The 24,017-nt window shown below is 46.1% G+C and overlaps 3 protein-coding genes across 4 annotated transcripts in view; 2 read left to right on the forward strand and 1 right to left on the reverse strand.

The window, feature by feature from the left end:
* LOC114452823 (NLR family CARD domain-containing protein 3-like) overlaps positions 1–24,017 on the reverse strand; it is a 1,046,161-nt gene that overhangs the window by 690,756 nt on the left and 331,388 nt on the right. The window lies entirely within an intron of this gene.
* Positions 25–6,878, forward strand: LOC114452831 (uncharacterized). Its single transcript, XM_028432306.1, has 2 exons — positions 25–367; positions 3,501–6,878. The coding sequence occupies exon 2, from the start codon at positions 3,543–3,545 to the stop codon at positions 6,723–6,725; it is 3,183 nt and encodes a 1,060-aa protein (XP_028288107.1). The 5' UTR covers positions 25–367; positions 3,501–3,542; the 3' UTR covers positions 6,726–6,878.
* Positions 13,769–24,017, forward strand: part of LOC114452870 (LIM zinc-binding domain-containing Nebulette-like) — a 49,874-nt gene continuing 39,625 nt past the window's right edge. The window contains exons 1-2 of the mRNA XM_028432391.1: positions 13,769–14,076; positions 15,982–16,076. Of these exons, the coding sequence (XP_028288192.1) occupies positions 14,008–14,076; positions 15,982–16,076 (164 nt within the window). The 5' untranslated portion in view covers positions 13,769–14,007. The remainder of the gene's footprint in view (positions 14,077–15,981; positions 16,077–24,017) is intronic.

The raw sequence follows: 24,017 nt of genomic DNA on the forward strand, positions 1-24,017 counted from the left end.
TTACTGTTCATGTTATTAAATGTCTTAAAAATGAAAGACATGTGAATGAAGAATGAATCTTTCCCAGTTTGACGCCTTGTTACTGATCAATAGTGTATTTATCGAGTCAAACGCTTCAGCTTTGACATAAAACTACATAAAGTTCGATTAAAAAACTACAGCCAGGTGAGACAGGAAATTCCCCTTCAGTCATCAGAGAGCCGGAGAACCGCTCCCAGACCTGTCCTGGATCCTCAGCGGACAGAGGACGCGGATCCGAGTTCTCAGAACAGTTAGAACTTGTTGATAAAGTCCGAACTTTCAGGAGCTGCTGGGAGACGAGACAGGAGGAGGAAGAGGAGGAAGAGGAGGTTTTAGCGTGTTGACGGTGGGTGATCATTCGTGTGTGTGTGCGCGGAACTGCCGGCAGAATAAATTTTAATGTTTAATGATCTCGTTTTACAGTGAGATACATTTTATTGTTGTAATAACAAATAAACAGAACAGAAGGAACCGGAAGTTGATTTCTGCCGCTCTGCTCGTTATAATAGTGTGTGTGTGTGTGTGTGTGGGAAACCTTCTGTGGGTGGGTGGTGAAAACAGTACATCAGTATATTATGAAATATAATATAATAATATGAAGTAGTTGCGATTTCCTGCGGATTTTAACAGGTTGTTAAACTATTTTACCTACAGAAGAAGTAAACACTTAACGGTGACAAACAGAAAATAATTCCAAGTGAAACAACAGTTTTGTAAACCACACTGGTGGCACTACACTAACAGATGATACAAAGCCTCCAGATCTGAGGCCTTCTCTCATTTACAGAGACAAAAAACTGCCAAATGTCCCTCATGTCCACCTGATAGAGTTTTCCCGTCACCACTCACCTCAGCAATATATATATATATATATATATATATATATATATATATATATATATATATCATCAATGAAATAACATCAGCATGTTGATTTAACACAGTGGTCTTCTCACCATCTGAGTTTCAAAAAGTTGTTGCTTAATGCAGATAATACAGAAACACTAAAAATACCAACTTACAAAAAAATGCATGTCTTTATTTTTATTTGCTTATAAAACTGCTGAATTCACAACAAACCTTGTGGATGTTTATAATGATGCCTCATCTGCTACATCAGTGTTTCCCTGTTCATATAATGCTCCACTGTGTCCTGACGGTCCATCACATGTGTTTTATTCTTGCTGATAAGAATAGGAGCAGGTGGCTGTGCACTGACAGGCGAGGCTGAAGCTAACAGGCTAACAGGAGCTAACCTGGCCTTATTACAATATGGGTTAATGCTGAAAACAACTCTAACTCTCTGTGTCTTTGTCCAGACATGTCCATTGTGTGTGGGGAGGGAGCAGAAAAGGCAACAACATGTCGTCAGACAAATAAAACTGTCTACTGTAACTGACAGTAAACAGCAGCTTCCTCCCAACTTTTCTAAGTTGATTTAACATCAACCTAACGTCACCTGGGGCCATGTGACAAACAGTCAGGCTTCAGCATGAGCTGGACTTTGTGGGATGACACTGACGTTCCCTCCTCCAGCTTCGACCACTGACGGTTCTCTTTACGGTGTTTTACGCTCGCTCGAAGAAGCCACTGGCTTTGTTAGCTCCGTTACTATAGGAACGGTATTGGATTTCAGCGGTGAGGTTATGAACCAAGTGGAACGAAGTTATTTCGCGAGCAATCGAAACAGTGTTAGGTGGAGTTTCATTCTCAGTAAATGTGGGGGGGTCCAAACGGGCCATTTTAAAATGTGGGGGTGGGGGCACGTCCCCCTCTGATATAATGGCAGCGACGCCTATGACTTCAAATTAATTTTACTCAAGTAAAAGTAAAAAGTAGACCTCCAAATATGTACTCAAGTAAGGGTAAAAAACTACTCAAGTACTGAGTAATGTTGGAGTAACATCCTATTTATTCCTTGTATTGATTTATGGTAATCAGACAAAAGTAAAATAAATAAAATGTGCAAATTCTGGTATTTACAGCAGAACGGTCATTTTGTATCAAAACTTAAATAATAAAAAATAATGTTAATCTTTACAAATAACCTAAATAAATGTATTTAAGTTTTAACACCATGTAAAGAAAAATATGACTGAGATTTTACAGTTTGAAAACATTAAGAGATTATCATGTTATATATTTATATGGGTGATAAAGTGTTTGATGTCGAGTTCTTGTCGATAGAAGTTCTTCTGTAGCGAACAGTTTGTGTGTGCATGCACGTTGCAGCATGGGTACGTCTGATTGGTCATACGGAGCCTGTGGTCTAGTTTGATTGGCGGAACATGGTCAGGTGGTCACAGCTCCCCAGAGGGAAGTATTCTTCCGCTGCTTCACTTGGCCGAGGCAGAAGGACGCATGTAACGAGTAGGGGTGTACGAAAAAAAACGATTCTGTGAAATATCACGATATTTTATTTGGAGATACTGGTATCGATTTAAGTTGTGGCCAAATCGATTTTTTATTCATTATTTATGAGCAAACAATAATTTCAGCATCTTATTTGTGCTGCACACGGTCTCTTTCAGCATAAAAACAACCTGGATGTGAGACACAGTTACATTGTGCAATGTTCTTATAATTAAAATAATTATTAATAATTATAATTAAACATTTTGTTGTATTACTAGTATTCTAGATGAGGCTTTCCATACTCTTAAAAAAATGTATATATAAAATCGCAATATATAACGTCTTTGTTAGGAATATATCGGAATATGTCGTATCGTATTGTGACAAGTGTATCGTGATATGTATCGTATCGCCAGATTGTTGCCAATACACAGCCCTAGTAACGAGTAGCGATTCCATGTTTGGCCAATGTAGCGGAGTAGGAGTAGCGTTATTTGCTCACGAATGTACTCGAGTAAAAGTAATAAGTATCAGACATTAAATTACTCATATGAGTCATTTTTTTCCAAAAATTTACTCAAGTAAATGTAACAGAGTAAATGTAGCGCGTTACTACCCACCTCTGGTGGGGGGTGCACCTCTTTTAATTAGGGCCCTGTTGTTGTAATTGGCTCGAGAGGAGAAGCCCATTTTCACCCATGCAGGTGAACTCAGGAAACATTTTTCTATTTTATGGTTGTTGGAAATGAGCGGTGCAACATGGCTCTACAGCGCCCCCTTGAAAGTTTAAGAACAGCCCCTCATATTTGTTATGTGTTCAGGACCTCTGTGGGTGGATCTTACTGGAAGTCACATGACTGAGATCCCTGTTGTTGGTGAATGGTCCGCTGTGGTCCGGGCCCTGTGCAGGACTAGTTAGAGCCATCGTCAGGGTTTGGATGGAGGTGAAACCTGCTGGGAAGGGATGAGAGGAGCTGCATTTCAGCATGCCAAAGATTCAACATCTTTATTAATTACAGTCAAATATTAAACCTTTTCGAACATTTAACCTCAGATTTGAGCGTCAGAAGGAATCCTTCAGCGGGCAGCAGTCAAACTCATTCTCATGTGTTTTTATTTTGCAGGTGGAGTAACTGAAGCAAACAGGAGGACTCACTGAAGAGAAGATGAAACGAACAGAGAAAGAAAAACATCAGGACTCTGGTCTCTTCACAGCATTAGATCCAGTTCAGCCACCTTTATATCCACCATATTATACACAAACATCAGGGTCCTTATACCTTCCTCCTCTTTTACACACCGCTCCTACTATGGTTCATCCCTCTAAGTATCTCCCCTACAGTGATGTTAAACCTACAAAGAGTGGAGTTCCTGACAGGATGTTACTGAAAGGCTCTGTTGATGAAGTTGTTCACACCTCAGGAGAGGAAAAGAAGGAAGTGGACAGAGAGGAAACCCAAACCCAATTCAGACAAATTAAGTCCAGAAAAGAAGACTTAAAACTGCCTGAAGTAAGAAGAAACTTAATGGAAGATGAAGCCCGGCTTAGCAGACTACATGAAGAAATGGAAATAGCTAGAAAGGAGCTTAAACACCTAAAACTACGGGCTGCAGAGATATCAACTAGAATGGAAAAAGTAGGATGGAATCAAGATCAGTTTGACAAAGAAGATAATTCATCTGTTGTCTCACCTCTTGGTGGTCTGAAAGTACAGTTGTCTGAGCTCAGGCGCTCCTGCAGATCTTCTGTTGACAGACACACAGAGTCTGTGAAAGAGGAAGAAGCTGCAGGAGCTCCTGATGAGAAGATGAAGAGACGCTCAGAGTCTGATTCACTGTGTGATGATGATGTTCAGACCTCAGCAGAGGAAAAGAAGGAAGTGGACAGAGACAGAGAGGAAGCAGCTGATCAAAGAAGACAAAGACAAAAGGACACGAAAGACTCACAGGGACCAAAAACTCTGTATTTAGACAGAGTTACTGACCTGCAGACCCACAGACCTGAGAGCAGCCGGCCACATGTGATCCTGGAATTGCAAGCCAAGTGGAGACATATGATGTTCAGAATGGACAAAAAAAACCTTTTTGAAGTAAGAAGCAACTTAATGGAAGCAGAATTCCAGCTCAGAGGACTACATCGAGAGATAGATAGCACTAGAATGGAGCTTAAACAACTAAAACTATGGGCTGGGATTAGAATAGAAGAACCAGGATGGAATCAAGATCAGTTTGACAAAGAAGATAATGAATGTTTAGTCCCACTTCTTGGTGGTCTGAAAGTACAGTTCAGCCCCTTGTCTGCCCCCTGGAGGTCCATCTTGTTCTCTGAAAGCACACAGACCTCCTGCAGATCTTCTGCTGACAGACACACAGAGTCTGTGAAAGAGGAAGAAGCTGCAGGAGCTCCTGATGAGAAGATGAAGAGAAGCTCAGAGTCTGAATTACTGTCTGAAGTAAGAGTGAACTTAATGGTAATAAATGACCAGCTTACAAGTCTACGACGAAGGGTAGCGAGTTTAAGGAAAGAACTAAATCCACATCTATCCATCCTCAACTGCTACAGCGCCAAGTACCAGGAACTACTTAGAAAGGAAAAAGAACCAGGATGGAAACATGCCAAAACACATAGAAAACGTTCACAGGCTGGGTATGTTGACACAGATCATGACATTTGCACCATGTCTGAGCTCATGAGCTCCATCTCCTGCAGCACTCCTCCTCCTGACAGTCAAACAGAGTCTGTGAAAGAGGAAGAAGCTGCAGGAGCTCCTGATGAGAAGATGAAGAGAAGCTCAGAGTCTGATTCACTGTATGAAGAGACACTCTTGGACCTAAGTAGCCCGCCACATTGGATTCAAGAGGGATGTGTTCCCCAATCTCTTGGTATGAATATAATGCATGATGATGATGATGAAGATGATGCTGATGATGTTCAGACCTCAGCAGAGGAGAAGAAGGAAGTGGACAGAGACAGAGAGGAAGCAGCTGATCCAGCACAGGAGACAGCTTCAGAGCAGCCAGCAGAGGGCGCTCCCCACAGCAGAGACGGACCACTGATGATGTCACAGCATGTCTCAGCCTCCAGTGCTCAGCCACCCAAATCTGACCCCCAGACCTCCACCACAGAGTCCTGCAGCAGGCCTCGTTCTGCCAGCTGGTCTTCACCGAGTCAGCCGGGCTCTGACAGAACCTTAAGACGAGCCGCGAGTCTCTCTGACATGAAGTCAGAGAGCAGCTTGGAGGAGTTTACTCCTGAGTTCTGGGAGGACGGAGACGATGAGGTGTACAGCTTCCACTGCTCCTGCCCGGGTCTGTTCCGGTGCAGCGTGACCGGCCTGGTGTTCCACATGCAGGGAGGGGGGGACGTGTTTTACAGGCTGGTCCCCTGGGACGGGAGCCTCCTGGCCCCACATCACAAGAAGCCTGCAGGGCCCCTGTTTGACATCCAGTGTCCACAGCAGTGTGTGAGTCAGCTCCACCTCCCACACTGTGAGATCCGCTCCACAGGTGGGTGTGGCTTCCTGTCAGTGGTCCACCTGAAGGGGGACGGCGTCGAGTTCATCCCCCCTCACAGGGTCACAGACACTCACGTCATCATAAACATCACGGGCTTCTCTGCCTACGGAAACGTCAAGGACGAGGACTCTCCCCCTGACCCGGTCCAGGCTCTGGTCCTGCTGTTCTACAGACCCCCAGAGGATCCTGATCTCACATCCTTCCTCAGTGTGTTGCTGCTGCCGAGGAACATTGTGATCCGGGACATTCAGCGCACCAGGAAGAAACTGGTTGGAAAGGAGAGGTTCATAGAGACGTCTCCACACTGTAAACTGCAGCCCAAGCAGCTCTACACTCTGTCCACTGATCCTGAAGACGACCTGATTCTAGTTCAGCCGATGGAAGCCGAGTTTGATGAAGACTACAACAACAACTACTTCCCAGTGTTCCAGGTGATTCTGGAAAAAATCTTCAAACATATAAAACTGTTGCTGAAGGACTCTGAAAGCTCCCACAGTGTCTGGGAAAGAAGAGTTTACCTTCAGTCCACAGGTGTCACAAGGTCCTCTGGATCAACGGACCTGCGTCCACACGAGAGGCTGAGGGACGTACGGAGCAGCTTCATAGAGAAGATATCAGCACCTGTCCTCTCCAGTCTGCTGGACAAACTGCTGGAGAAAAAGGTGCTGACTGATGCTGAGAGGGAGTCAGCAGAGGAGAAGCCGAATCGGAGGGACAGAGCGGGTTCAGTCATCGACACAGTGAGGAGGAAAGGAGAAGCTGCCAGCTCAGAGCTGATCCACTTCCTGTGTGAGGTCGACCCGTTCCTCTGTGAACATCTGGGACTGAGCTGAGCAGGGCCGGCCCAAGGCATATGCGAAGTATGCGGTCGCTAAAGGCCCCCAAGGGCACCAAAAGTCCATGATAAAATATATATTTCACCTGCATTTCACCTGCATCCCTACATCAGAAGCCACAGAGATGGTAAGGACGTGCCTCACACAAGACAGCACACTCAAGGAGAGAACCAACCTAACGCTAGACCACATCTGTGACCTGCTGGACCTCTGCCTGACCACCACTTATTTCCAGTACAATGGGAACTTTTACAGACAGAAGCACGGCTGTGCGATGGGATCACCTGTGTCTCCTATTGTGGCCAACCTCTACATGGAAGAAGTGGAGAGAAGAGCCCTGAGTTCCTATCCTGGAACCACCCCCACCCACTGGTTTAGATATATGGATGACACCTGGGTCAAAATCAAGACCAACGAAGTGGAACGGTTCACAGAACACATCAACGCAGTGGATAACAACATCAAGTTCACTCGCGAGGACACCAAGGACAACAATCTGGCCTTCTTGGACTGCACAGTACATATTGAGGAGGACAAGAGCCTCAATGTGGAAGTGTACAGGAAACCCACACACACGGACCAGTACCTGTTGTTTGATTCACACCACCCACTGGAACACAAACTGGGAGTCATCCGGACCCTGCAGCACAGAGCACACACTGTACCAACCAGCTCAGAGGGGAAGAAGAAGGAGCAACACCACATCAGGAAGGCCCTGCAAATATGTGGCTACCCGAAGTGGGCACTCATCAAAGCCACAAAAACAAGACCCCCAAACAACAAGAAGAAGGACGACACCAGGCGGAGAAAGAACATCTCCATTCAATATGTGTCAGGAGTATCAGAGAAACTCCGCAGGATCTTCAACAACCATGACATCCCGGTCCATTTAAAACCTATGACAACACTGAGACAGAGACTGGTTCACCCGAAGGATAAGATTCCCAGGGAGAAACACAGCAATGTGATATATGCAGTCCAGTGCAGTGAGGAATGCTCTGATCTGTACATTGGAGAAACTAAACAACCACTCCACAGAAGAATGGCTCAGCACAGGAGAGCCACCTCCTCAGGACAAGACTCAGCTGTTCACCTCCACCTCAAAGACAAAGGACACTCCTTTGAGGACAACAATGTTCACATTTTAGACAGGGAGGAAAGGTGGTTTGAAAGAGGAGTCAAGGAAGCCATCTATGTTAAGCTGGAAGAACCTTCCCTTAACAGAGGTGGTGGCCTCAGACATCATCTTTCTACCACATACAATGCAGTGATTCCATCCATTCCCAGGAAGTCTGCACATACTCACAGTAAGAACAAAGGGCTGTCCACCAGTCCCCCTCCGGCAGTTTCATAGTCGTTAGCCAGTCGTTAGACACACCTGGCCCAGTCAGCCAGAACATCACAGGTAAGTATGGAAACATTTAGTGCTATTGTTTTTTAAGTTTTTTTAAGTTTTACCCAGACCCACCCACTGAGGTCTGTAACCACATATAAACCATGTTTCCCCACCAAACAGTTAGAACCGATGAAGCTGCTTGGATGAGCAGCAAAACGTCTTCTAGAAATCTCTACAAGTCCAGACGCCTTGCTTCAACCTTCTCTACATATATTTTATATTTAAAAAAATAACATTGATTAATACAAACGAGATGGTAATGGCAGTGGGTATGTTACACACACAGCCTATAGGATGGGCCGGCCCTGGAGCTGAGACTGCAAGGTCACATGACCACACCATCACTCCGTCCTTCCTGTAATCAGTCTGCTTCTGTTGTAACGCTCTGACCTGCAGACTTTGGCACTTTTTATGTATTGTTTTCATTTTCATAAGTACAGCAAAGAAAGCAGACGTAGCTTCGACAAGTTTAGACTTTTAAACAGGATGGGGTTAAAACTTTAGACTGTTCCATGTCTTTCAGTAATCATTACATTTACCTATATTCATGTTAAAGGAGGAAGTTAATATTTCCATATAGACCCTAACCCTGAGCACGTGGAGTTCTTGTTATATGACTGCAGGCCCAGTGACATTCAGCAATCAAGTCCCAGGAGTGTTTGACTTCTAGCATCTATCGGCATGTTCATCAGATCTGTGTAGCCTCCTCCTGGTTTCATATCGGGCTCCTGAAGGTTCCTGAACACATCCTGTGTTCCTAGCTCATCTTTATCTTCCAGGTTTGAGAAGCTGTCCAGTGCATCTTTATTTAAATGAGACAGTATGCAGTGATCCATCCGTCCGTGCAGATCTTTGACACGTTTCAGTCACTTTTCGGTCACATGTCTGTGAGCTTTTAATGATCAGTCTTTTACCGATACATTGATTTTACTTTGCACGCTAGCACCACCTCACTGATCCATGTGGTACCTGTTACACTTATAGCCTTACTTTTGCATTACATTGTTTACTTTGTTTTATTTGACCTTATTTTATCTTATTTTATTTATTAACCCATGCATGCTTCTTATTACATGTTAATTATTATACGTTTTATGTACGCACTAATCACTAAGGCAAATTCTTAGTAATGTGAAACCTCTTCACTTACATGGCAATAAACACGATTCTGATTCTGATTCTGGTGGCATCATGGACTGTGTTCAGTTTCTGTTAACCCTTAAATCTGACTCTTTATAAACAGTGTTCTGATTAAAGGAAGGATTCAGCAAATCTGTGCTGGCAGAGATCAGCCAATGATTCTGGAAAAAATCTTCAAACATATAAAACTGTTGCTGAAGGACTCTGAAAGTTCCCACAGTGTCTGGGAAAGAAGAGTTTACCTTCAGTCCACAGGTGTCACAAGGTCCTCTGGATCAACGGGCCTGCGTCCACACGAGAGGCTGAGGGACGTACGGAGCAGCTTCATAGAGAGGATATCAGCACCTGTCCTCTCCAGTCTGCTGGACAAACTGCTGGAGAAAAAGGTGCTGACTGATGCTGAGAGGGAGTCAGCAGAGGAGAAGCCGAATCGGAGGGACAGAGCGGGTTCAGTCATCGACACAGTGAGGAGCAAAGGAGAAGCTGCCAGCTCAGAGCTAATCCAGATGCTCGGTGACAGCGACCTCTTCCTCTGTAAACATCTGGGGCTGAGCTGAGAGCCTACACTGTGTTTGTGCATGGTCATATGATAGGATTATTAAGTCATGTTTCACGTCTAAACCAATAAAACTTTTCATTCTTATTTTGTTGGTGCCAGACCACCTGTGTGTTGGTAGCTGTCCAGTGTTTCTTTCACCATGTAGAGTAGCTCAATGCCTGAAGGTAATCACTAATTTTCTTATATTTATCAATAATAATGATTAGAGGTTATCCTGTTATCAGCCAAAATAAAAAATAATGTCATTAAATTATGAGAAGGGAAAGCGACTATTAGCAACACTGAACTATTCACTATTCGAGATGATTTATTATTGTTATTATTATTGTTATTATTATTATTATTATTATTATTATTATTATTATTATTATTGTTATTTATTTATTTAATAATATTATATATTTAATTCAATTCAATTCAGTTTTATTTATATAGCGCATATTACAATCAGACATTGTCTCAAAGCGCTTCACAGGAACCCCCCTAAGAGCACTGTGGCAAGGAAAAACTCCCTTTAAGAGGAAGAAACCTTGAGCAGGACCCGTCAACTTAAGGGGGAACCAGTCCTGCCGCTAGTCAGAGAGGATGAAGGAGAGAGAGAGAGAGAGAGAGAGAGAGAGGAGAGAGAGAGGATGAAGGAGAAAGAGAGAGAGAGAGAGAGGAGCAAACATGATACAAACATGATACAGTACAGAGCAAACATGACAGCAAGATGAAACAGTGATTATATTGAAATAGATATCTATATATATCGTCAGTCCATAAGTAGGAATAGTAATTTGATAGCAAGGATGAGCAGCAGGGGCTAGTGAAGTCGATGAGCACAGGAGAGATCAGGGACCAGACTGCAGGTCAGCATGCAGGTCTTGAGACCTGCAAAGAGAGAGAGCGAGAGCGAGGCACAGAACTACAAGGAAGACAGTAAACACAGATTATGAGACGATATTACCCAGTATGATCCAGACTAAGGAGAGTGGAGGAGAGGTCAGAGGGTGTTCAGAGGATCGTGTTTGTGCCACCCGACAACGTAGAGCAAGAGAGACTTCACGGGCCGGACTGCAGGTCAGCATCCAGGCCTTGAGACCAGTGTGAGCCAGACTAAGGAGAGAAAAGGAGAGGTTAGAGGGTGAGAGGGAAACTGCTCAGTGGATCATGTTTGTGCCCCCCGACAACGTAGGCCTAGAGCAGCATAGCTGTGCTACACACTAGGTCTAAGGCTAACTGTACGCCTTACTAAACAGAAAAGTTTTAAGTCTAGTCTTAAAGGTGGAGGCGGTGTCTGCCTCTCTGACCCAGATTGGTAACTGGTTCCATAATAGCGGTGCCTGATAGCTGAAAGCTCGTCCTCCCATTCTACTTCTATGAATCCTAGGAACTACAAGTAAACCTGCACTCAGAGATCTGAGTGTCCTATTAGGAACATATGGTACAATCAGGTCCTGCAGATACAATGGAGCAAGTCCATGAAGAGCCTTGTAGGTTAGGATCTTCAAGGATCTTGAAGTGTATTCTTGAGTCCACTGGGAGCCAGTGAAGAGACGCTAGAACAGGAGAGATGTGATCCCTTTGGCTGCTTCCTGTCAGAACTCTAGCTGCTGCGTTCTGGATCAGCTGCAGACTGTTGATGGAGTAATGTGGACATCCTGACAATAAAGAGTTGCAGTAGTCCAGTCTTGAAGTGACAAAAGCATGGATGAGCTTTTCAGCATCACTCTGAGAGAGGATGCTCCTGATCTTAGTAATATTACGCAGGTGAAAGAAAGCGGTCCTGGAGACCTGCTTAATATGAGAGACAAACGACATGTCTTGATCAAAGATAACTCCAAGGTTCCTCACAGTCGTACTGGAGGCCAGAGTAATTCCATCCAGGGAGAAAGTATTATCTGATAAACTAGTTCTGAGATGTTTCGGTCCAAAAACAATGACCTCAGTCTTGTCCGAGTTTAATAGTAAAAAGTTGGAGGACATCCAGTCCTTTATGTCCTTTAGACACGCCTGTAGTCTGACTAGCGGCTCCGTTTCTTCAGGCTTCATGGATAAATACAGCTGGGTATCATCAGCATAACAATGAAAGTTTATGCCGTGCTTCTGGATGATGTTTCCTAGAGGGAGCATGTAGAGGGTGAACAGGATCGGTCCGAGCACAGAACCCTGTGGAACACCGTGGTTAACCCTTGTACCTGTGGAAGACACATCGTTAGTGTGAACAAAATGAAATCTGTCAGATAAATATGAGTTAAACCAGCGCAGCGCTGTTCCTGTAATCCTGATCTCGTGTTCCAATCTGTGTAGCAGGATGCGATGATCTACGGTGTCGAAGGCAGCACTGAGATCCAGTAGAACGAGTACAGAGACGAGACCCCGGTCCGATGCCATGAGGAGGTCATTGGTGACTTTGAGCAGTGCTGTTTCTGTGCTGTGATGGGCTCTGAATCCAGACTGGAAAGCATCGAACAGACTGTTCCTACGCAGGTGGTCGTAGCTGACTTACAACAGCTCTTTCGAGTAGTTTGGAGATAAAGGTGAGGTTGGAGATCGGTCTGTAGTTTCCTAGGACGTCCGGGTCCAGTGAAGGTTTTTTAAGTATCGGAATGATCACAGCAGTTTAAAAAGCCTGCGGTACATATCCTGTTTCCAGAGACAAGTTGATCTGTCCCAATATAGAGTCTCCGATCAGAGGAATAGCATCTTTGAGGAGCCGTGAAGGGATCGGATCCAGAAGACAGGTAGTAGGTTTAGACTTGCTGATGCTGGTGGTCAGCTCAGGGAGGCCGATGGGCACAAAGCAGTCCAGATTTAGATCAGGATCTGTTTCCAGAAGTAGCGGTGTATCCTCAGCGGTCACAAAGAGATTGTGGTTGATTTGTCCTCTAATAGTGGTGATTTTATCAGTGAAGAAGCTCATGAAGTCTTCACTACTAAGAGCTGCAGGAATGCGAGGCTCCACAGAGCTGTGGCTCTTTGTCAGCCTGGCTACAGCGTTAAAGAGAAAGCGCGGGTTGTTCTTGTTTTCTTCTATTAGTGATGAATAGTAGGCTGTCCTGGCTTTACGAAGGGCCTTCTTATACGTCAGTAGACTGTCTCTCCAGATCCTCCGGGAGTCATCTGATTTAGAGGACTGCCACATCCTCTCCATCCTACGTGTAATCCGTTTCAGTGATCGGATGTTTGAGTTGTACCACGGAGCTAGCCTCTTCTGATTTGTAGTTTTCTTCTTCTTCAGTGGAGCAATCCTGTTTAAGACTGAGTGTAGTGTGTCTGCAGTGTTGTTGACAAAGCGGTCCAGCTCTGCAGGAGTAACATTTAAGTTGGTACCCCCATCAGTACTTGGGACTGTGGGGAGTACTGGTAGGATTGCTGTCCTAAACTGCTTTACGGCGTCTTCAGACAGACATCTGCTGTAGTAGACCTTTTCCTCAGGTGCTGGTAGGTCTGAAAGAGAGAAGTCAAAGGTTATTAATGAGTGATCTGAAAGAACAGGATTTTGAGACCACATTAGCAGGTTCTCAGCTTCCAGGCCGTAGGTGAGAACCAGGTCGAGGGTGTGACTGTGACAGTGTGTGGGTTCATTTACTAACTGAGAGAACCCAACTGAATCCAAGAGTGAGTTGAAGGCAATCTTCAGACTGTCGGAGTCGACGTCCATATGAATGTTAAAGTCACCCACTATAATGACTTTATCTGTGCTAAGCACTAAACTTGATAAGAAGTCTGAAAACTCCAGCAGGAACTCTGAATAAGCAGCAGCAGGTGGACGATATACTACGACGAGTAAAACAAATTCTGACTTCTTCCAGCTTCCGTGAGACAGGCTGAGAGTGAGACTCTCAAAAGAAGTATGAGTAGACTTAGGTTTAGGATTCATGTTGTCGATATCTTTGTACTTTGATTTTGAAGGGCCCATGTATTTCCGGTTATCCACCTGACAACTTCCGGTGTAGTCAGCGCTAGCTAAGTGCTGCTAGCTTGCTGACGGTCCCGGCGCAGCATCCAGCAGCCTTCAGCCCGGACAGTCTGAGCGGAGCGGCGCTCTCTCTCTCTCTCTTCCTCCAGCTTCTTCACTTTGTCCACAGCGTCGCAGCTAACAGGGCGACCCAGCGCGGAGCTCCCGCTGCCGTCTGTACACACACCGCATCCCGGCAGAACTAGTGGAATTTACCCGTTGGAGAGCGAACGTTTGCAGGATGAATCCGCCGTGTGCCCGCTGTGGGAAGATCGTCTACCCGACGGAGAAAGTCAGCTGCCTGGACAAGGTGAGCACTTCAGTTAGTAAACAGAGACAGACACACACTCAGAGACAGACACACACTCAGAGACAGACACACACTCAGAGACAGACACACACTCAGAGACAGACACACACTCAAGAGACAGACACACACTCAGAGACAGACACACACTCACACTCTCCACATCTCATAACAACGTTTAAAGTACTACGAATCACTTCCAACTCAAATGTACTAAGTTCTTAGAGGACTGATGTGTGTGTGTGTGTGTGTCTGTGTGTGTGTGTGTGTGTCTCTGTGTGTGTTAATGTGTGTGTGTGTCTGTGTGTGTGTTAATGTGTGTGTCTGTGTGTGTGTGTGTGTGTCTCTGTGTGTGTCTCTGTGTGTGTTAATGTGTGTGTCTGTGTGTGTGTGTCTCTGTGTGTGTTAATGTGTGTGTCTGTGTGTGTCTGTCTCTGTGTCTGTGTGTGTGTTAATGTGTGTGTCTGTGTGTGTGTGTGTCTCTGTGTGTGTCTCTGTGTGTGTTAATGTGTGTGTCTGTGTGTGTGTGTCTCTGTGTGTGTGTGTCTGTGTGTGTGTGTGGGTGAAAACACATTTCGCCCAGATTAAAACACACACCACAGGATTATGTAACAAACTCCGTCTTCTGAGGGTCGCTCTCTGCCTCTGAGCTGCTATATTAAAATATAAATCTGATGTTTCTATTTTTAAACATCACGTCTGACAGAAAACAGAAAACTCCTCCTAAAAAGTAGAAATATCGAAGTTCCTGTCTCTGCTGTAGGGTGTGTTCCTCCAGTCCGGGCTGTGTGTTTGCTGCAGTAACAGAAGTTCGTAAACAAACAGTGGAATGACCAGTCAGGAGTGAAGCTCAGCTGGTATTCTAACCTGGTAACATAGGTGACATCACAGTGGGCTGACTCTGATGTCATACCTGCTCTGTATGACAGGCTTGCATAATGCTGATAAATGATTGATTGGTCTCATGCATCTGCTGTCTGTGCTGTGAGGCGTCAGATGACACAACAGCTCGGAGGCTCTGCATGTATCAGCTCTCATCTTCCATCAATATTTAGTGAATAATATGTAAGGAGGCGGGGTTCAAACACAGCCCACTTAATCTGGCTTTTAGCTGAACGTTTCTGAAATGAGTACGAAACACGTCAGTGGATCTGCTGTGAAAATGATTCACAGGCTGCCACAGCTAAAGATAGATCTGTGTGACACATCTCTGCAGTGACACGCTCTGCCCAGGAGAGGCTGCCAGAGTTCACCTGGGGAGAGAGGAGGAGATGAGGTGTGAAGGCTGCAGTTCCCCGAGTGTCCACCTGAGGGTGGAGGGTGGCAGCAGATACCCTACGAACCTTCTGTTCATAACAAGTAACTCATATGAACATTGTCTGATGGAATGTATGTAGACTTTCAACATGGAGGTCTACGAGGACTGACTCGCTGTCGGAGCCAGCCTCTAGTGGACACTGGAGGAACTGCAGGTCTTGTGGGGTTTGCTTCACACCCGTACTTAGAGGTGTCCGATCAGATCCCTACAGACAGGACTTCAGTCTGTTATCACTTCCTGTCTCATAGAGGAGGACATTCATACAGGAACCATGTGACCCTCTGAACACAGGCACTTCTCGAGGATTTGAATAATCCTAATGCAGCACAGATGGAGGACTGACACACACCTCCAGCCTCTTACTGTGATGTCCCTGGGTGAGTGTGTGTGTGTGTGTTGACTTGGCCGGAGCCAAAGGTCATTGATCAGGAGGGTGGGGATAAGAAAGATGGAGGCTGATCTGATGCCAGACACCAGGGGACACATGCATCCCTTTCCCTGGTAGCTAACAGGTGGATCCAGGTGTAGCCGAAAGCGTTTTGTCAGAAACATGTCTGAAGTCTAACTGCTGTGTGTGTGTGTGTCTGTAGAACTGGCACAAAGGATGCTTCCACTGCGAGGTCTGCAAGATGACCCTGAACATGAAGAACTACAAAGGCTACGACAAGAAGCCCTACTGCAACGCGTGAGTCCTCCCTCTCTTAATGCAGCACACAGGTCTCTCTCTCTCTCTCTCTGTCAGCGTCACACACATCATGTTGTGTTTAAGAACCTCCTCTGGCTGCAGCTGCTGTGTTATTATGTGCCCGGCCTCTCCGTATCTCTGCTTTTTTTTATAGCAGTGCTGGTTTCAGTGGTTTTGGTTGTGGGCCCGGCCCAGTTTTTCCAGCTTGGAATCTGTTAGCATGCTCCGCTTGTTCTCATCTGTTTTATTACCCGTGGAGAACATTTAGTTTGCAGGGACGCAGAGGAGACGAGAGGCTGTGAAGGCTGAACTGTTTAACTATTGACCACATGACTGTGGTGCTGTTCAAAAAGAAGCAGGTAAATAACCCAGAACTGGGTCTTATAAGTTTCTACAGATAAGAGAGCAAACAGAGCTAAAACAACCTACTGACTCACTGGAGAAAGTCAATCCAGCTAGAGTAGGATTGAATCCAGATAGTCTTTACGCTGGATACGTTCAGATTTATTTTCAAATCTGGCTATCACACACACGTCTGCTCTCAATCCAGCTTAACATGACTTGTTTGTTGTCCTCCAAACCACTAGGTGGCGCCTCGTAATATACAGAGTCTGTTCAGGCTGCGCTAGGACCGCGTGTGTGCATGCGTTTTTTTTTTTTTGGTCGTAGTTCGATGGTTGTTTACGTACGGCTTTTGTACGCGACCCGGACACTGTCCCCGAGAACCGGAAGTATGACATCACTAGCCAGATTTGCGTTCAGACCTGAGCCACATTTGAGTCAATCCGGCTACATCCGCCTCCGAGAGGTGGATTGAAATCAATCCGGATATATCCAGATCCGTGTTGTTCAGACTCTGACAGGATATATCCAGATCCGGCCCGAATCCCGCTCTAGCTGGATTGATTTCCCCAGTGTGAGCGGGGTCTTAGTGTTTGTGGCTGCTCGCTCCACTCTTATCCACCCAAAGACTCACCACTCTCACAGACCAAGAATGATGGAGGCGTGTGTGTGCTGTGTTGTCAGTGTGGCGTTCACTGTCATGCTCTGAGCTTTTACTGATAGAGAGAAGAAGCAAACTGAACCGAGCACCCGGGTCTGTCCCCCCTCCCACTGAGCTGTGGTGTGTTCAAAGCAGCAGAGTTGGATCATAAATGCATGAGGAGGCCTGAATTATTGATTTGTGATTTCTTGTAGTTTTATCACAGAGAAACACTCTGTCAGGCTGATCGGCTCCACAAACACACACTGTTGTGTTTATGCGCTTAATGTCAGAGGTGTTAGCGTGACCTTTGACCCCATGAGGTCAGTCTCAGCTCGTGGAACACGCCGTCTTTGTCTCCTGTCAGGTGTGTGTGTGTGCTCAGTGTGACTCTGTGTGGGTCGGGTCAGCTCATCACTCTCACTCAGTGTCACACACAGGAGTTAATGGACTGTGTGTGTTTTTGTTCACACACTGTGTGTGTTCGCCCTCTGCAGCTCAGTCATGACAAACTGAAAGTCCTCCACTGCACTGAGGTAACCCTAACCCTAACTCTGCTCTGCCTTCTTTGTGATTGGCTGCTTTGTCCTCATTAGTTTCACCTGTGCCCGTCACTTCCTGTTTACCTGCCTGCTGTGTCTAACAGGTCAGTTCTGTCTCTGCCTTCTTCTGCTAACAGCCAAACTACTTTTAGATGTTTTCCAAAGAACAGGAAGTGGCCTTTATTCGTAGCGATGCTAGCTTGCCAGATAAAGGATTGATCTGAACATTAAACTGCGAGCCGGGTGAATGGTGGCTGCGTCACAGCTCGCTGTGTAAGGTTAGCTTGGGGATGATAAACAGGAAGTCCTCTGCAGAATGAGATGTTCTGGCTCAGGATGCAGCTCCTGAGTCGGGATGCAGTCACATCAGATGACAGCTGATCTGACTGCTAAATTTCCTCACATTAACATTAGCAGCTAAGCTGGAGCTAAGCTACCACAGAGAAAATACTGTCCGACATGCAGACATATTACTTCACACGCTAACATGATACAAACTGTTGGCGTGTCAGCCTTGCTTTCTGCGCGGCCGCACACTTCCTGACTCGTCAGTGAGAGTTTGTAGCTCACTGCTACATAGCGCTCAGTGTAAACCTGTAATTACACAGAGCCTCTGCTTGTTGTCAGTGTGTGTCTGTGGCCTCTGTTTTTCTTGGCTGTTTGTGTCTCCACTGGTGAGCCGCGGCTGCCGTCCTCACCATCACAACAATAACATTTGACGGCCTCGTTCTGTCCTCCTGTATGTTTCTTTGCTAACATGCTGCTGCCAGCTCGTTACTGAACAAACTGTGTGAGCTTTAACCTGATGAAATACAACGAGCCACGGTGTGCAGACAGAGCTGAGAGGACAGTAAAACTAGTCACCACAGAGAAGGTTCCCTGAAGAACTGTCCTGGTTCTGCTCTCTGGACTTTCTGACGGTGGTCTCGTGCTTTTAAAATCCCAACTGCAGCTTTAAAAAGGAGGCGGACAAAAAGAGGGGGGAGAGGATTACAGGAACACATGAGAGCTGACACACACACACACACAGACACACACACACACAGGTCATATACTTCTACTCATTCTTGTCATTCGTCGTTCTTGCAGCAGGTCATGAGAGGGGTTTTAATCTGCAGGGTGTGACTGCCCCCCGTAACCCAGCAGACGACCTGCTCCGTGCTGCTCCGTGCTGCACCCTCACCAACTGAAATCAGACCTCAAACAGTTAAAACTGAAGCCCCTTCATGGCTCTTCTGTCATATTAAAGTTGGTAGTTTAGGAAGCTTTTAATTCGCGTCCTCAGCATCAGCAGAGTCAACGTTCTCTGACTTCAGTATGAACCTTTTATTCCTTATAACTCTGACATTAAAATCCCATCCTGCCCTTCAAATGTGCACATTACTTTGAAATGGCTTGGCATCAGGACATATCTCTTTTCCCATAAATGTTCTTCTTTCATGTTACGTGCATCCTTTTCTGACCTCTGTGTCGTTTATAACAATAATGAATTGACCAACTGAAAATCATTCCCAGATTCTCTCCAAACTTTTTTTTTTCTGACACACACATGCAGTTAAAAACAGAACCGTCTGCACGGGCTCCTCCTGCCGACATATTTCTCTTTAATTAAGTCATCTGTTATGCAGATTAGTAATAATCAAAGCTAGTTATGTAACGCTGCGCACGGCTGCTCAGATAACAGGAAGTCCAATCGAGGACACGGTGTCTTCATGTGTGTGTGCTTTCACATGTTGTGTGCGTGTTAACAGGCTTGTGTTAAGGTAGATTGTGGTGATAAAGACTGTGTGGTTATGTAAGACGTCTGCCCACATAGCCCGGTTTACTGCGGCCTCAGAGGGCTCCTCAGCAGCACAAAGAAAGAAGAAGACGTTCGTATGTGCAGGAGGGGAGCAGCAGACTGACTGCAGGGTGGGCAGGTGGAGGGTCCACAGAAGGGACAGCTCCACTCCTCTGTCCTCACAGCTGCTGGAGACCTGAGAGCTGAGGAAGTCCACCACATGAAGGAGAGAGAGCGGGTTATTAGACAGAGGGAATAAATCCAGAGCCGCGCCGTGAGAGGTGAAGCTGCTGGAAGTTATGTAACCCTCGCTGGTCTAATCTGTGTGGGTCTGAATGGAGAATGTGCTGAGGTGGAGCGCCAACGTGAGAAAACACTGAATGATGTGAAGGATGAGAGAAGCAGGGAGCGACCGAGGCTCGGCCGTCACTGTGAGGGGACAGAATGGGGACGCAGGGATGAGAGATGGCTCCATTCACAGAAAGTTACGCATGAATGAGTGAGGAGAAAGATGGGGGACAGTGGAGAGAGGTCAGCGGAGACAGTCATGGTGTTAGAAAGACCGGCTCTATAAACAGCTCTGTGATCAGGCGGCAGGAACCGGACTCAGGAGTTCTCTCTGCTTCATTCACGTCTTTCTCTTTCGCTTTCCTACATATCTATCACCTCTCCTCCACAAAGACCTCCAGTCTCCCGTCTCCTCCTTACTGCAGACATAAAACTCCTCTGTTTGCTGATGGAGACTCTCGTCTGTGGAGACGGAGGTCCTGAAGGAGCAGGAACAGAGACTGACGCTGCAGATGGGTGGAGGCACCATCAGAGGCGGCAGAGGTAGAAAGGCTGTTAACGAGCAGGCAGGCTTATCTGAGCCGAGCTGCACCGCAGTGACCCCACATTCTTTGGTTCATAATGTTAACCGTTAACAGGTCAGAGATAAACGACTGTTACCCCACCACACACACACACACACACACTCTACATGATCCATGCCTGGGGGTGTATAGATGCAGCGCGTCTCGTGTGGAACTAGGCCATTGGTTGGAGAGCTCAGACTCACAGCATGATGTTCAGCGAACAGACTGAAGCAACAACAACCAGACGTTTGAAGACCTTCAGATGCAGCGCTCATTAAATATTGGTGGAACGGGCCTTTAATGAAAGCAGCTGACACGGCTGCTTAATGGAGGATGATGCTGCAGCAGCCACAGAACAGAAGAACAGTCTGCTGTAACAGCGCCTGTGATGTAATGAAGAGGCGTGTGTGTCTGATCTCTGTTCCTCCTCAGCACTCAGGGCTTCCTCTGTTGTCTGCTGCAGATTTTCACTTTTGCTCAGCTCCTGCTGCTCGGTGTGGTTTCATAGTTTTTAAAATGATGCTGTTATAATTAAAGTTATAATTAAAGTTGTGCGTCTACATAAACAAACTCTCCATATTCAATCTGCTCCTCCCTTCGTTCCTCACTCTGCTGTGATGCTGCTGGACTGTAAACAAGGTTCCTGGGAGCCAAGTCCTGTCCTGAGCCCACACTGAGACTTTCATCAACACCTAAGCAGGAAGATGGAGGGCAGCCAGACTGACCAGCTCACACACACACACACACACACACACACACACACACACACACACACACACACATACACACACACACACACACACACTCTCTCTCTTCCTCTTCATCTGTCTCACTTGTGATTCACTAAGAGAGCATCCTTGTTTTTTTGTGTCATGGTGGTTTGTGAAGAAACGTCCTCGTCCATGTCTGACCTCCACCTTCCTGCTCAGGTGTAGTCTGTGTTTCTGGGGAATGTGATGCGCCTGAATTACCTTGTCACAGATTTGTCTGTCGGTCCTTGAATGCATCATGTGCGCCACATGGTACTGTTGGAATATCCAAATTAGTCACATGACCAACATTCAGAGAGTACCTGTCTGATCTGCAGCTGATTATTCATGACAGAGCTGTGACCAATCAGAACACACGGACTGAGCATGTGACAGGTTTCTCCGTCCTTAGCTTCAGAAAATGACACAAACTAAGTCTGCTCTTCATTTTTAGACTTTGCATGTTGAGATAATGTACGACATTCCCTGAAGTCATCACACCTGAAATGACAAAACACAGTGTGCGTCTGTGTGTGTTGTGTATTTATTTAAATGTGAGAACATGATGCAGCTTTTCTTCGGCCTATTGTCTGAAGGTTCAGTCAGAGCCGTGTGCGTCACTGCAGCTCTCAGCAAGGAGGCAAATACTGAGCAGCATTATAGACAATGGTAAATCTAAATCTGTATCCACAACACACCCACTGTACTGCACACACACACACACACACACACATGCACTGATGTATTGTAAATGTCCTAACCAAGCAGCAGCAGAAAGGCAGGATGTGTCTGAGGGTATTATTGGAAACAGTTGAAAGGATGCTGTGTGTGTGTGTGTGTGTGTGTGTGTGTGTGTGTGTGTGTGTGTGTGTGTGTGTTTCTGCTTATTGGTGGAGGATATATTTAAACACCTTGTTGGTTGTGTGCGTCTGATTCTGTTTGAACAAAGTCTATGAGCAGTTTTCATCGGGTTTATCTCAGCAGAGTTTGATGAATGTAGGGCAGGTCTGCCCAACTGCATGATGGGAAGTGTAGGATCCTGTGATTCGAAGGCTTGACCTATGAATCTATAGATATTTCGGCCTCTTTAGCAACTTTTTTTGTTCGTCTTTTCACTTTATGCAGACGAGGTTTTCTCCCTGGTGTGAAATAAAAGCTCAGAACCTGTGGAAAACATGGCCGACAGGCTGTTTGTGTCCTGCAGGCGTCTGGATGTCAGCTGGCTGCTAAAGACTCCACACAAGCTGAGTTTTTGTCCAGCCAGAAGAGAGTTACCTCGGCTGTGTGTGTGTGTGTGTAAAATATCCCACAGAGGCATTCTTTGTCTCAAAGGATTGGGTTGCACCAAACGAACAAAGCATCAATGGTTGCCGGTAGCAACGGACGCAGGTGAAGTGAAACTTAAGTCTGAAATGAGTTTGTGTGTGTGTTGCACAAGTGAAACCAAAGGACTGTTGGATGTCAAACAGTCATGATTCCTGTACGTATTACTGTAGACACACACACACAGACACAGACAGGGAGTCAGTGTGCTTCACATTACAAATAAAGCTGAATGTAGACGTCCATCAGTCTGTGTCTAAAAGCACAACACAACTAAAACTAACAACATGAAGGAACCACAGCTGGGCCGACAGAACCCAGAGGACCTGAGAGATTTGATTTGGCTGGAGTGGGACAGTGAGGTGCTGTGGAGCGAGGCCTTCACACACAACAAGTACAGTTTTGTAACCACGTTACTGGTGGATGAGTGAATTTAGGAACAGGGGTGGAGGCTCCTGTTTGTGGGTTTTTCTAACTATAACAGACTCATTATGGTTGCAGACAAACACAATGCGAGTAGACAGACGGGTAAAGATCCTGATGACTGTGTGTGACCTGTCATCGTTGGCTTGACTGTAATTACGGAGTTAAATGCAGAGACGGAAACAAAACATCTTTAATAACAATCATACAGTTTGTGTGGATTTATAAAGTGCACACATGATGTCACACAACAATCAGTTTACTGAAACGGGCTGCAGTTCACCTAGAGGCGTTCTATTTCATTTTACAGCTGCTACAGAGCGCCCCCTGTGGGACAGGAGGTTTAGGACCGTGGTGCTTCTAACATCATGTCTCATACAGAGTGTGTGTGTGTAATCTGTGTACATCAGGTGTAGGATGATGGTGTAGGATGATGGTGGACTTCCCTCCTGTCTCAGTGCAGTCGGCCTCCGGTCAGACCTCCATGACGTGGGCCCTCTGTGTGTGATTGAAAATGGTGGACTGATGGGTGATGTAACAAGCTCTGTTTTTAGGGAATGCTCGCGGTACTGTATGAGAGAGAGGTCCGGTGTGTGGGAGAGGAGAGTGGGAGGAAGAGTAGAGGTGAAGTGGGAGGAGGAGGTGGAGGAGGAGGTGGAGGAGGAGGAGGAGGAGAGGAGCGAAGGACAGCTGGGTGGAGTGGTCAAACTGTGCTGCTGAATATGCTGCTGGCATCGATGATTCACAGCAGTTCACCAGGCTCTGTGAATCAGCCTGCCCCGAGCAGGATCTGCTCCCAGCTTCCTCTCCTCACACGGCTCCTCCTCCTCTTCTTCATCCACAGCTTGTCGTGTTTTTGTCTTAAATGCTGCAAAATGAGGCACAGATTTGTGGTGGAGTGTCGGAGGAGTTTCTGAACAGGCTGGCTGATACAGCCGGAGCCTGGTGCCAGAAGTCTCATCATTTGTAGAGAGACCGACCCACAGTGTTACACACACACACACTCACACACTCTGTGTCACACATGATGTTAGGAGGTGATCTGGGACTCCTCAGGGCCTGCTGCCCCTTCCTCACAGATCACAGAGGGTCCCTCCTCTCCCTCTAACAGTAGAAATACCCTGACAGGCTGCTGGAGGTGGGAGTGTGGGAGTGTTGCGCTCACACTGTGTGTGTTCCTGCAGACAAAAGCTTTAAACCTACACCCGCTGATGCTGCTTAGATACACGGAGAACTTTCAGGGCATTACCAGGGGACCAAAAGGTTGAGTGAGATAACGAGAGTAATG

Source organism: Parambassis ranga, chromosome 20 (assembly GCF_900634625.1).
Source record: "Parambassis ranga chromosome 20, fParRan2.1, whole genome shotgun sequence".
NCBI classification, from domain to species: domain Eukaryota; kingdom Metazoa; phylum Chordata; class Actinopteri; family Ambassidae; genus Parambassis; species Parambassis ranga.

Bases quoted from the DNA above. Each gene is read 5' to 3' on its own strand.
- LOC114452831 (XM_028432306.1), top strand. From the start codon at position 3,543: ATGAAACGAACAGAGAAAGAAAAACATCAGGACTCTGGTCTCTTCACA.